The 14,687-nt window shown below is 40.7% G+C and overlaps 1 protein-coding gene across 4 annotated transcripts in view; it reads left to right on the top strand.

The window, feature by feature from the left end:
* Positions 1–353: 353 nt before the first annotated feature.
* Positions 354–14,687, top strand: part of CEP350 (centrosomal protein 350) — a 75,309-nt gene continuing 60,975 nt past the window's right edge. For 3 of the 4 annotated variants that reach the window (XM_065674051.1, XM_065674052.1, XM_065674050.1), the window contains exons 1-5: positions 354–610; positions 9,772–9,857; positions 11,207–11,250; positions 12,187–12,301; positions 13,027–13,159. In XM_065674051.1, coding sequence (XP_065530123.1) covers positions 9,782–9,857; positions 11,207–11,250; positions 12,187–12,301; positions 13,027–13,159 — 368 coding nt within the window. In that variant the 5' untranslated portion in view covers positions 354–610; positions 9,772–9,781. The remainder of the gene's footprint in view (positions 611–9,771; positions 9,858–11,206; positions 11,251–12,186; positions 12,302–13,026; positions 13,160–14,687) is intronic. The other variant, XM_065674054.1, reaches the window with a different exon arrangement.

Raw genomic sequence — 14,687 nt, 5'->3', positions numbered from 1 at the left:
GAGCTCCGGCCTCCCCGGGCCTGCGGGCCGACAGGAGGCCGGCGGGACGCCCGGCCGCCCCAAGGTCGGGGGCCGCCGGCACCGCCTTGCCCGGAGCTCCCGGCCTCCATGAAAGGTGCGCCCTGCCGGCACCGCCCTCAGCCCTTCCCGCCGCTCCGGGTGCACTCGCGGCACGGCGCTCCGCTCCTCGCCGGGGCTCAGCTTCAGCAAGGTACGCGGGCCGTAAGGCAGCCCCGCTGCCCGGCCGCAGCCCGCTGAGGCGGTGGGGCAGGGTAGAGACATGCACCGCACCCAACATGGCCACCGGCGGCGGTGAGGCGGGAGACTGCCATGTTGGGAAGGTCCGTGGCGGGCTGGTTCTCGCGAGACTTGGCCGGTCGCTCCCGCCGTGCCCCGCGCCGCCGCTCTCGCCGCCGCTGCCGCTCCGTGTCAGTCGTTGGCCGGTAATGGCGGCGGGCTGGCGCCGCTGACGGGGCTGCGCGCCTCCGGGCAGCGGAGCCGATCTCGGGGCACCGCAAGTCTCCCGCTGCCCTTCTCTCTTCTTCTTTTGCGGGATGTGCAGGGACCTGCTCCCGGGACAGCAAGCGTCGATAGCTGCCGCCGCGACCAGGTAAGGAGGCGCCGGGAGCGGCCCGTGCCTCCGCCCCAGGCCGCGCTCGGCCCGCTGCCGCTGGCTGCTGCCGTCACGCCATGGGCCGGGACACCGAGCGAGGTGGAGCCGGGGCGAGGCTGGTGGCGGGGGCCGGGTTCGGCTGCTCGCGGGGCTCGGCGGGCCCGGGGTGCCGGCGTGCCGGCTGTCATTTTGGTTGGTCTTCGCTGGTGCTGCCGCCGGGTCCCGACGGCCTCTGCAGTGCTCATCCTACCCGTTAAGTCTCTCTCTTCCTTCGCTTAGTTTTAATTTGTTTCCTGCTGCTTGTTATATCGGGGTAGTGGAGGAAGGGAAAGGGTAGGGGAGCTCTAGTTTCGCTGTTGTGTTTTCGCCTTGTATGGGGAAGCCGTCGAAACGGGGTGTTTCTGCGAAGCTGTGCTGGCTCAGGTTCGCTCTCTGCCTGCCGAGAGGCTCCCGAGCCCGGCCTGCGCCGCTGCCCTCGGAAACCGGCCCGCCGAGCTAGGTCAGGCTTGTGACGGTGCTTTTAAAGTTTAAATGCACGCTCTGCTAGGGCCTGCGCTGTACGTGGGCTTCCGGCCCTGGCTCTGGAGCTTGCCGGGCTGGGGAAGAGGACCGGCATCGCCTGGTATCTGACAGCTGAAAGTGCTTCTTACATCCCTGGGTAACATCTGCCCCACGTGTCTTTCGACTTCATTGGTGCCATTCATTTTGGCTGTTGTTGGCATAGAGGTTTTTATACTAGTGTGACTGCAGCTTTTCTTCTGTGGGCGCGGTGTTTTCCATGATACAGTGCCTACTGTTGATGTAGTTTTTCTGGAATCCTTTTCTGTCTTTGGATATAAGCTGTATCTCAGCAACCAAGCATTTCTTGGCTCATGGTGTTATAACCTGTACGTAGAGGTTTATATCAAGTAGCTTCACAGTGTAAGTGAATGATCTAGTGTCTTGTAATTGAAAATTTATTACTTCATTGGTCAGTTCTGCATTTTTGTCGTTTTTAAGCTGCTTCATGGGGCTACAGAGTCTACAGCCTTTAAAACTCATTCAGGAGCCTGCAGTGACTGAAAGTGGGACTTGCGGGACAAACGCTTGTGGAGCTGTAGTCGGGCGCTTGTTTGTTATTTTGCACATGGGCTCAAAATGTTCTGTCAGGCTGTCTGCATGGATAGGTGAAGTCATGTGAACTGCATTCTCTTTCGTACAGTTCTGATTGCTACAACAGTTTCATTAGGTAATGCTTTAGATAATTAAATGTATCTGAGGGTGTGGCCATGCGAACACTAGTAAACTGTTGAAGGCTTCAGTTTCTATGAGTGACGCTACCTGAAACAAAGGTATGCTGCATCCACTGAATAGAGCAACTTAATCTATGTAGTAATGACACATTTCTACAAGGGGCCAGGGTATTGTGGAAAATTATATTGCTGACTGGTGTAGATATTCTTGTAGACTGCATAGGCTAGGTGTGGTGGTAACTGAAAGACCGCAATTTTAAAGCTATAAAATGTTTGCATGGATTTATTTTACTAAGCTCACCAAGCCTTGGTGCATAGCTTAAGTTTGACACAGTAACACTGGAAAGGCTTTGCAGACGTAACAGTCCCAGTGTGGATGGTGTCCTTCATGTCTTGAAATAACTTTATCAGCAGTTTGTGCCACCATTGTAAAAGCATCACTTGAATGTAAAAGAATCTAAATCTTAGAATGGCTACATCTACCCTAAAGGTTTTGTTGACTTGGGTACAATGAGCTTTCTGCATCTCCTTGCACCCCTTTACCAGCCATACTGCTGATTTGTGCTAAGAAAGTTACGTTGTATCAGACATACCCGTGGATAAACTCACTAATGTGATCAGTCTCATTTACTTCAGAGTGTCCAGATGAGGCTGTAGTCCTACTAATGTCTTTAAAGTGAAGCATGTGTTTGAAGTTTGAGTGTTAGTGCACATAGCACTAGATATATTTTATATTATTGTATCTGTGGCAGTTAGGTGAAGCTACACAGCATAAGGTGAGCAAGCATGATGTTCTACTGTTGTTTCTCTTCCCCCACTTTGGTAGTGTACGGCCATTGCTCATGCAGCAAGTTGATTCAGTGTGATAAACTGATAGAAAACTGAGCCAACAAAGAAGGAAATGGTGACTACTTTTCTTCTGGGTTACTGAGTTGAACTGGCTTGTAGTATAGTCAGATGAGCACTGCATCTGTCACAAAAGAATGGCATGATTGCTAGGGAAGGCAGGGAGGAATATATCCATTTCTCATCAGTGTCAGTGTGCTTTATCTGCTCAACTGTGCTTTAGAAATGAACATCAGGAGTGTGACTTTTTGTCAGTACAGCAGCACTGTTTGAACTGTGTTGCTGATGTACTTAAACTAGTATAATTCATCCTAGTCAAACCAATGTAAGTTGTGTTAATATGAGACAGGTATAGTGGCATAATAATAATAACACAAGGGGGTTGGTAGCTGAGTGCAGAGAGGAAACTTTCCCACTACAGTTAATATATTAGGCATGTGGCTGCATCAGAATGTCTGAGTGTAAAATTTATCCATAGGTGTAAGTGCTTGGAAGATACATGTGTATCATTGTGCTAATGATGTAATAGCCTTTAATGGACTACTCAATTGAGAATAAAATTACTTGTACACGTAAGTCTGAAACCTTTGCCAATATACTGGAGAAAGAAGAGAGCAAATAAATTAACAAATCAATTATACTGGGTCAATTGAAACTTCCTGAGAACTAACAGAAATTCTCTCTATGTTTTAGCTTCATAAGAACACTCCTTACTGATTGCAGAATTTCACACTAAGTCTGATCCGTGGCAAAAGAGCGTAAAAGTTTAAAGAACAATTACATTTTTCTCCAGTATTTTCCAGTCATGTTAACATGATATGTCATAGTTGCTAATAGCAAAATACATCATGTGGAATTGTCTGAAACAGGAAAGTTTGGATTTAGGGTTTAGGTACTTTCTTGTGGGATGCTTTTAATGGGATGGAGTTATTTAGAACTGGGAAAATATGTTACTGCTATTTTAAGCTAGTTCAAGAAAAAGTCTTCTCAGCAGAATCCTGATATGGGTCTTTATAATGCCAGGTCAGAGACAGAGCTGGTGGTCACTGTTCAGCTTGTCATGGGGTTTGGTTTGGTTTTCTTTTTGATGTCTCATGTTGTTACTGAGGCATTTTTCAGACACTGCTTCTGAGTGCAGTTTCAAAGCAAAGGCATCAAACTTGAGAAAGTGGCATTTGAAACACGTTCACTGAAGTTTTCATGCACTTTTTTCTGTTTTGAAAGAAAATACTGGCCAGTCTGCAGTTGACAGCTGCAAATGAAGTTGCTGCTGTGGTCATAGGTCCTTGGCATTGTTGAGCATTTGAAAGCTGTTGTCTTAGACTCTCAAAATTGGCAGGTCTGGTTCTTCTACTTGACTGGGAGGTTTGCCTGTAACTTCTAAGGATCATAGAATCATAAAATAAGACTTGCTCACAGTGGAGTGTACCTTGCAAGATTAGAATTTGAGCATATTCTGCTGAATGGATTTATTATGGGCTGCAAGAACTGAAATTTTCTGATGTGTGATTTTAAGTAATTGGAGATGGAACGAGTGAATTTTTGTTTTGAAGGCCAAGGAAATGAATGCGGGAGTATTTTGTTTGTTCCTGAAGCTAAGGTAGTTGCCTATTTTCTGTCATAAATACCAAGATCTTTGAAGTCAAAGAAAATACAGAACTTCTGAATGGGTAGACAAATCCTTGTGTGCGTCTGCTTAATAAATGGGTACATTTTCTGTGCCTTTGTACTCTCTTCATGAGCAATGAATCAAGTTACACTAGCTGTCACAACATTCATTTCAATAGATTTCCTCAAAAGTACCTTCTAGCATGTGATGCAGCAGAGCAAGATTGCCTTTTACTTTCAGTAAAACCACTAATAAACTTTTTAGTGTATTTTTTTCATCATTTTTCCATCACTTGTGATGAAGCGAAGACACTTTCGCAAGTTGCCATGACTTGTCATAGCAGAAAGGTGTTATAAATGTCCATTCTGAGCATACAGTTAGAGAGAATCAGATTCAGAAATCTGTTTCATTTATAGAACAAACTTCTCTATACTGTGGATCCAAATTTAGTAGCTGACTGATGCCAGGGATTTCATCTTAGAGCTTATGAAACATGTTCATATTTTTCAACTATATTTTCTGACATTTGATGGACGTATGACTGTGGATGTCATTTATCTTTCTGGTTAACAGTTAGATGTAGTGACATGTGCTTTGAAATTCTTTCCTGCTTTTCTGTCTGCACGTGTGTGTTGTATCATGATTGCGCTTTATTTTTTCTTCTTTTTTCCTACCTTAATATCCCTAAAAACTTTTTTATTTTTTTCTAGCTTAAGACATATCAAAGTTTATCAGTACATTTATTCTACTTTCAAGGCTTTTTTGGTGTAATTATTGTTTTCCAAAGTCATAATGATTAAAATGTGAGGAGTTCTGGTATATTTACTGTTAGCATTACAAGACAAAATACTGAATATTATCTAAAACTTCTCATTCAGAGCAGCTGACATTCACAAGCTCCTTGGGCATTGTTGGTATTTGTTACTTCTAGCTTTTTCTTGCATCAGCTTTACATAATTGTGTCCATTGTAATTACATGCGGCCTTGCTCTTGGGGTGCAGTGCAATCTGAACCAGTAGAATATTTCTAAGGCAATATTCTTGCAGCCAGTCAGATTAAATACCAGCAAAACTACCCATAAAGGCACTCTGGATAGTTTGATCATGCTCTTTAGCTCTGCACCCCTTAAAAATCATAAGAAGAAAAATCCCCAACTTTGTAGCAGAAATAATTTTGGAGTTACAAAGTGGAGATTACAGACTCAAAATAATATGGTGGAGAAGCTTGGGTCCATGAAGTGTTGTGCAGTTGGAGTTGTACTTGGATTGTGAACATTAACTTCCTTTCAGAACTTTTGCCCCAGAAAGGCATTTAATTTGAAGGCTTATATAAATGAGTATTGAAAGAAGGTGGGGGGAAGACCTGCTGATTCTGCAGGGTTGGCTATAGATGCTGGAGATGTGGCACTTGTTTTGATAAATGTGTCATGATTTGTTTGTTGCACTGGAACTTGTCTTCAGTCCTGAGGAAGGTCAGTAAATCACCTGCATCTTGCTTTGAGAGGCAAAGCTTTCTCAAAATACCTTGAGGCAAAAAAAATAAAGATATATTACTCTTGTATCAAAAAAAAAAAAAAAAAAAAATTTTAAAAGCCCATAAACGTGTATATATGTATGTATATCTATATACACGTATATGTCTTAGAACAGTGTATTTTTAGCTCTCATTTAAATGGGATAATGCAATCTGTTAAAAACTTTGGTTCCAGAAAAATGAGTAGGTAAAAGTATTTGTATTCCACAGTCAAGCATATCATTATAAACTGTATTCTGTGGTATTTGAGGACACATGGAAAGTGGTTCTGGCATCTTTAAATAGAAATTCCATCACTTTCAGTGGGCTGGCTCAGAAAAATAGTTTGCTTGACCCGGTCTGATTTTGTCTGTTCACCTGTGTATGTCTGTTACTGCCAGTAACACAGAACTGTAGCAGAACAGGTGCATGCTCCAGAAGGATTTTAAGGATTCAGAAGTCAACTTTCAATTATTTGTACATGTAAACTTAAAATATTTTTATAAACGGGAAGAAAACATCCCTAAAACATTTTATATGTCTCTGTGTCTATTTCCTCATGGACAAGTTGCGCAGTGCAAGGCATGGGTGCAGTGGGACACACTAGAGCAAGGTGTATAGAGTATGGCTCCCCTGGTGTCTTTGAGCTCCAGTGGCGTCTCCACTGGTAAGAAGAAGGTGATGGGAATAGTTTTTGTTTTCCTTGGTGTCTTCCACTCTCCTCAAGGTGAAGGCAGTAGCAGCCTCAAGCATTTGCTTTTGGGGAACACTGTAGATTATGATATGCCACAGTAGCTATTATAGGACTGGGACTGATCTGGCTGTTCCCCAATGTTTCCATCCTTCTCATTCTGCTTGCAGGGAGATTGTAGCTTATGGTATGACATAGATAAAACTAGTAAAGCAGAAAACCCGAAAAAGCTGCATGTCATCTTTACCAGATTACCAGTCTGCTTTGCTTTACTGCATAATCCCATTGACTTTCTGTCTGAATAAGGCAAGAGAGACCAAGGCATAAAGAAGGGAAAAGATGGCTTATTTTATTAGCACTGCTGCCTTAGTGTAGCTCAAACTGTGTGAATTGTTGGCCCCTGCACTGTGTACCCAGTTTGTAGCAAAACCCACTTCTTGGGGATTTAACATTTAAGAATATCACATAAATAAATAATTTGTTGCTTTCCCTACTTTTTGCAAAGCTTCATGTTTTCTTTTGTATCCCTTCTGGTTTTATAAGAAATTAATTCTTGAGGAATACTGTTCCCTATGCATAGTGGGTTGTGTTTTTTTCATAACAACTAAATGTCAATGAAAACAGTGGGTGATCTCTTGCTCACATTCTCTACCTTTTTTGCATCTGTATGATTCATCTTCCTCTCCTGTGTCCTTGCTTCAGTGCCATGCCATGACTTCTGAGTTTTCTCTTTCCTTTTCTTACAGAGGCTGTACTACTAAGAAAAAAAAATCATACTGAGTGTATTTGGGAAAACTTTACAATTGGATCAGTATACCAGTTTCTTCATTTTTGCTGATCTCTATGCCAGTTCTTCAAAAGTTCATTCCATTTCTCTCCTTCCTGTCTTTCTCCATTCTCTCCTCTTTTTATATCCTGCTTCTCTCACCACTTTTCTTGCTCTTCTTAGCAGCCCTGTTTTTCATATCCACATTTTTGTGTACCTTTGCTAAGCATATTCTGCTTTCATATCTCCTCTTACTTTTAAAATGCTGTCCTGTTAACTAAGTTGACTAGTTATTTTATCTGTTGTACATTCAATACCATCTTTGGTATGCTTATTCGTAAATGTAGTACTAGTTTCTCATCTTACTTTTTTATTTGACAGTGGTTTTCTCTTTGTTTCCATTTCTTCCTCTTTAGTGTCTTTCTGATCTGTCAGTTCTCTTCCATGTCTTTCCATAGGAATAGTATTTGTAGGTGAGAGTGGTGTTACGTCCTGTGTCTAGTACCTAAGTTTTCCTGTCTATACCAGTAATTCTGATGATAAAAATAAATTTCAATCAATGAAGAGTAATACTTAATCCCTTCAGAAATGGTTGCTTTCTCAGAAGCTCTCTTGCGCTAAATTTACATTTTGAGTAGGTTGTCTTATGTTTTTGTTTGGAAAAGACACATCATGGTATGTTATGACATTTTCAGTGGCTCTAAAAATTGGTTCTGTATAAAAAAATTCCCCATTTTTTATTAATATTTGTTTTTCTACATTTCTGACATAACTGCTCTTTGCTTCAGTGATGGAGAAAATCAATTAGATGATTTCCAGGGCAGGGCAGTGTTATGATTTACAGCATGAATGATGTGAGGCACAAAGCTGTGGTTGCATGAATGAGCTCTGCAGCACCTGTCCTAGAAGCAGAAATCTTCTAACTTCACTTGGCTTGCTGCCTGTAACTTGATGCTTAAAAAACAAAACACCACCTACTTCTTTCTACTTCTGTGTTATTGTGGATGTCACTCTGTGTATATGCGTGTTTTTCTGTACCTACATATATAAGCTCACTTTTCCACGCTCTTTTGAGCATGTATTTGTATTCTGTAAAGAAAGTCACAAGTAAAGGTCTTTTGAAGACCTGTGTTGTTGTTATTGATAGTCTTGGGGCATAAGAACAGTTTTGGTGGAGTAAGTTACTGCCTTAGAGATAAGCTGTATAACTGAATGTGAGGACCAAGCTTCACTGCTGGTCACTGTGAGTATCCTTGAACTCATATATGATAAAAATCCTTGTCACAAAATACACAGGTAATGATTTGTTTCAGTAAGTAGTACACAGTGTTAATTTTGTGGAATGTTCAGTCACTTTTAATCAGAAGGATGACGTGTGTATTTGCCCTTTTTATGTGGCACACTCTGTAGGGAAGTGAAAGCAAAAGAAAACTTTAGAGACTGAGAGAGAGGACAATGTGCTTTATGACTCTTTCAGAAGTCTAGAACTTCCTGTATGAAATCGTGGTTACCTAATTTTTTCTTTTCCATAGCAGAAACCTCCCCAGTCTGTTGTGAAGGCAGATCAGTAAGCACATGCGGTGGCCTCCACATGACACCTCCAAGACAGGAGGTCCTTGGTGAGAGGGTAGTGGCAGTACTTGGTAATCAGAGTTCTTGTTGGCTTCATGAACTCCTCTTAGATTTCTTATACTTACTGTTTTTCTTATATAGCAGTTCTTTCAAGTCTGTTACAACTTTGCATAGGACAGCTCATCCTTTCCAGTGAAACTAATGAGAAATAAAGAGTTGCATAAATTACCTGCCTTTTCTTAAAATTATCTTTCCTGATTGCATAGCTTTTTTATTTTCTCCTTTATAAAAAAATTCCTTTGGTGACACTCTTTTAGATTGCTGCTGAAGTACACAGGAAAACCATGGCAGCTCCGGTCTTTTTTCCTGGCTGTAGTGTCCTGCTGCGCAATTCTGTTCTGCCCGATCCTTTAACAGATAGAGGTGACACATTCATCTGCTATTGGCAGAATTGGGTATTTTGTAGGTTCAATCCATATTGTGCTGTCTCTGTTACTTTAATCCATATATCTCTGTTACTCTGATACATATATCTCATATAGTCTCTGTTACTGTAATCCATATAGTGCTGTCTCTGTTACTCCTCCATGTGCAGTATTTCAGTATGGTCATCTTCAGATTTGCTGGAATACTTACGACTGTGATCTAAATTGCGTGACCTCTGGGTTTCCTTTTTTCAAGTTCACTCTTCTTTGTAACATACAAGAATAAAAGCAAACCCCTCTTTAGGCAGAGAGTTACATGGTTTCTGAAACAGTACAAGCTGTAAACACATTTGTGATTTCATGCTGATGTTCACGATCTGAGTTTGAAATCACGTGAGGTGAAAATTCGTCATAGTGATCAAGATTAGCATAAGATACATTTGTTCTTACTTTATACCTCTTTGATTCTTACATAACTTTTTATTTTTAATTTTTCTTTTAATAGATAAATTGACATGATGTGGAGCAACAAGTCGAAAGAGGTGCCTCTGCAAAATCTGAGGCATAACCAAACCAAGGACTCTGCCAGAGGTAGGAATTTTCTGGTTTATTGCCTTGTTTTGGAAGATGTTTTATCATGAAAAACATGTTGTTTGAAACTTTGAGGAGTTATAGAAAGTATTTTCTTGCCTCAATTTGGAAGTGAAGACCAGGTGTTACATGGCTTCATTTTTGCAGAGATAGCAGTTTCATATTCTGATCTGCAGTTATTTGCTGATCTGCATTAGGAATTGCCAGGCTATCATATGGTTGCCAAGATGGCACAGAGACGGATTAATTTTTTTTCAGTACTGTGGAGGGTGAGCAATGAGGGAACAGAAACTGAACCGTAGGCTCTTGAAAGAAGTGAAGAAGAGCCCGAGAGGCAGTAGCTTCTGATTCTTTCTCAGTTCCAAAGCGGTGAAGAGCCAAGGACACTTGAGTATCAGCAGTACATCTCAACTAGGAAGACTTGCAGAACTTCTGTCTCCCTGAACTGGAGAAATCCTGTTTGCTTTCTACTGTCATGTAATTACAGTACATCCTTGGGAGGAAGAAAGCTGTAGTCTGTAGAGCTGAGCTGCATGTTAAGTCTGTGGTTCAAGATTAGTCTTATGATCTCCACTATGACAAAACTGGACTCCAGAAGCTATTTTGAAAGTAGAGACAGATTATTATTTTTTCTGTAGGAGGACATTATTGCTTATTGTCTTCTGCAGTATGTTCATTTTCTTTTAAAATTATGTACTTTGTGAAACTGAGGTGTTCTGTAGACATGAAGCACCATCTCTCGAAATCGAAGTGAAGTTGTTGGTGTGCTACTTCCTTACAGTAACACAAAGGGAGAAATTAAATTGGTAGCTTTTCAACTGTAAGGAAAATACTTATTTAAAAAACCACTCTGACCCTACTATTCTCCGTGGTTCTGACACACATTAAAGTTTTGGATGCTCAAAGCTTGTTGTTGAGTAGAGTCTTTCAGTGATCATGTATCCGTGCTTAATTTACTGAAGAAGAAAATGGAAGGGAAAAAAAGTAGTTAAACTATAGTGTAATGGAAAAATGCAAGATGTTTGCGTTGGGGTAGATAACCATCTTTTATTTTGTCTTCTAAACAACTTCTATAATGTGGCAGATTTGATTTCAAGTGTAATAATATACTTGACCTAATGTAGTGAACTCATTAAGATTGCATACTCATTTTACATTATGTACTTTATTGCTCTGGTAAAATGAGTCTTGACTGATAGCAGCCTCTCCTAGAGGAGATTGACAGGCTGGAATTGAGTCATTAAAAGAATTTTATTAGTGAGCCCATGAAAATTGTTTTGAAGCAGCATTTTATTTCATTGTTTTACATGTACTAATGAGAAACGTATTTGTTTTTTTCTGCTCCATAGATCTAACTGCAGCATGGGCTACTTTTTCTCAGACTAAGGCTGCTGTAAGTACTGATTATTTTGTTTTCTTTTGTGCTTTTATTTTTTTATTTTTTTATTTTTGGTCTTACTCCTTTTCAAATCAGTTAATGGCTACACAACTTTTAACTAAAGTATTGTTTAGTGATTGTTAAACAGTTTGAAATAAGGCAAGCAGTTGGAGTATATGCATGTTGGCCATTGTTCTATCTTGGAAGCAGTTTTCCACGTGCAGTAGAAGAAATGTTTGCCACAGCAAGCTCAGTCTTGAGTGTAGTAACATATGCTGAGTCTTGAGTTTTTATGTAAGAAAGTGGTGACTTCTGGAAACTTGAAAAAATAGCTCTCCCCTGCTTACTGGTCAGAAACTGGGACAACACCAGTGTATTTCATCTTTGAGCATTGGAATTGCTGTTTTTGTGTGAGAATTTAACTAGTTTCTAAAACCTGGCTTCAGGTAAGCCAAACATCTTGGTTTTTCATGGAATTCAGCTCTTTCACATAGCCTTGTCCATCTCTCTTTTTTAACAGCTTGGCATCAGTGTGGGGTTTTACATGTGGGATCTTGTATCATGCTCGATTTTGAAAAGAGTATTACAGAATTTATTCCAAATGAGATTAGTATTTCATTCAGGCCAAGCATTAAGATTCTGCATGGCATGTTATTATTAATTTTTTAATTTTATTTTTTTCACAATAGTCTGCTTATGGAAACAAAACTATGCAACAGAACTATGTAACAAAACCTAATTTAGATAATCCTCTTAAACAAAACTTAATAATCTGATGTAGTTTCTGGCCATAAGGCTGTGCAGTTTTACGGTATCAGCCATGTGAAGTTACTTTTGCCTGTGTCTTTATTCTTTATGAAATGAGGAAAAGTTGGTCACATTAGAGGAATAAAACCCTGCAGCGTAAGAACTGAAAACACTATTCTAATTTGCATTATCTTCAAATTCTAGTTACGTCATATAGAGAACAAATTGGAAATAGCTCCCACCAGCACAGCTGTATTTGATTCTGTCATGGATGCCAAGAAGCCCTCTGCTAGTGCTAGCAGGAAAATAAGCAGAAAAGGTATGTGTTATTGAGGGTATAGTGTGTAAGGCAGGGTAAAGCCACTGTGATTTGGGAAAACTTGATTTTTCCTCCCTGCCCTCAAGTTGTCTCCTCCTAATGATCTTTATTCATGAAGCTAATTGCCCATGAGAAACTAAACTTTTCTTCCCTTAGCTTAGGGAGGAAAGTGTACTATCACAGTCACTGGGTTACAGGGAGGGACAAGACTTTTCCACATTGTGAGTGAGCCGTATTTATCCCATTCTGATACCATGAGTTCTTGGGGGGGGCGGGTGGGTAACAGTTGTTTATGCTGGACTAGCTGTTTCTATTTTTTATTGTTTGTCAACTGTTACACCCTGATGCTCCCTTTATTTCATTTAGGGGAAGCATTTGCTTATAAGAAATAAGCCCTCATTTTAAATACTGTTTAGAGCATTCTGGTAGTGTGCCGCTGGAGAAGAACAGACAGGTCGACCTCTAGTGGCAACACAGCTTTCACAAATTTAATTACTTATAATTGATGTTTAAACATTATTATCTATCTTTAAATATGATGGTTGTTTCAAGTACTTGCCACCTTGCCTCCTAGCTGTTGAAATCAGCTTGTTGAAAAAGTACTTTAGATGCTATTTTGGAGTGCTGCTTAAACCTAAGAAAAACTGTATTCTTAATTGTTTCCCCAAGAGTTTTCTCATTGTGGAGAGATAGGTACATAGAGAATTCTTTGGTTTCTGCTTCAGCTTCCCAGTCCTCCAGCCAAAATAAATCAAGCAAGGAGAAGTCCTCACGCAGCCCTCTTCGAGCAACCACTCTTGAAAGCAATGTGAAAAAAAGCAATCATGTGGAATTTCGTGAGCCACTGGCTTCATACAGGTTAGTGCTGAGACAGTTGACTGTTAAAGAAAAATATGCTGAGATCAAAATTAAGTTAATAGTGATGTTTTTGAAAGCTCCTCAAAAAATTATTTCCTTCCTCTCCTCACCCACCCACATGACTAGCATGTGGTGTTGGACAAAAGTGTCTTCCTTTAAAAAAAAATAAATAAAATACATATTTATTTATCATTCAGTGAATGTGAGTTTAAAGCCAGATGTCTTAAAATAGAGCCAGATCATGAACTTGATGTGGCCATGGCCTCAGTGGCCTGGTAAGTTTGATAGGTATTTTGGTTCAGTTATAAGGACCAAAAAGAGTATTTCCTCCTATTTATCCAACTTTGTTTTATTAGTTCTGCATCACATATTCCCTAATGTGTTATCATAAGACGGTGTATAGCAAGAACATCTAGTACTAAATTTGCATTCAGTTCTTGTGTGTGAGAAACCCAAATAAGAATAGCTGTATCAAGGAGAAAAAGTGGCGTGGAATATTTGAGAACATAGGGCATGGTGGGGTATGAGGAATGAAGGAAAATATGGAAAGCCTGTTTTTCTTAGTGTATGTTAAGTGCTGTAATGAGCATAAGATGCCTTAAAAACTTAGAGAGTATGCAGTCAAAGTAAACTCCCTATAACTTGCTGTAATATCAGAGGCTAAAAGACTTCTACCATAACTTCTTTAATTCATCATGATTTTTAGGCAGTGTGTGTTCTTTGCACAGGCATCCCTGATGATTAGCTGTGTTAGGTTCTTAATAGTCTTTTTATTGGATTCTAACACATAGTTTGAATATTTTTCTAAATGTTCTCACAATGATTTGGGGGTTGCTGATGACTGATTAGAGTGGAGTTGGAACAGTGTGTCGTGGTTTAAACCAATCCACACAGGTAGTCCACTCACACCCCCCCCCAACCCTCCCCGCTCCCGCAGGGGTGGGGAGGAGAATCAAGAGAATGTAACTCCTATGGGCTGAGGTAAGAACAGCCCAGTAACTAAGGTATAACACAAATCACTACTGCTACCACCAATGATAATATTGATAAGAGAAAATAACAAGAGAATATGATACCACCACCGAACGAATTCAACCCCCCCGCCAAAGAGAGAGTGTGCCCTTCTGGGTATCTCCCAGGAACCTCCCTGGCCATGACGTGCTGTGGTATGGAATACCTCTTTGGCTAGTTTGGGTCAGGTCTCCTGTCTCTGCTTCCTCCCGGCCTCCCCTTGTCCCCAGCAGAGCATGAGACTCACAAAGTCCTTGGCCAAAATAAACATTACTTAACAACAACTAAAACCAATCGATGTTATCAGCTCTCTGCCCAGGCTGGAAGTCAAAACACAGAGCTTGCACCAGTTACTGAGAAGGAGAAAAACGGCTCCTGGTAAACCCAGGACACAGTGGTATTTTTAAAAATTCTACTAGCTCTCTATTAATAATCATTATCCTAAGACCTGAGGTTTGGTCCCCCTTTCCACTTCTTGCCAGCTGTGAGGCTTTTCTCCTTGTTTGTTGCATGGGAG

This window comes from Lathamus discolor, chromosome 3 (genome assembly GCF_037157495.1).
Source record: "Lathamus discolor isolate bLatDis1 chromosome 3, bLatDis1.hap1, whole genome shotgun sequence".
NCBI classification, from domain to species: Eukaryota; Metazoa; Chordata; class Aves; order Psittaciformes; family Psittacidae; genus Lathamus; species Lathamus discolor.
Note: the sequence above shows the minus strand (reverse complement) of the source record. Positions and strands in the feature narration are given on the sequence as shown.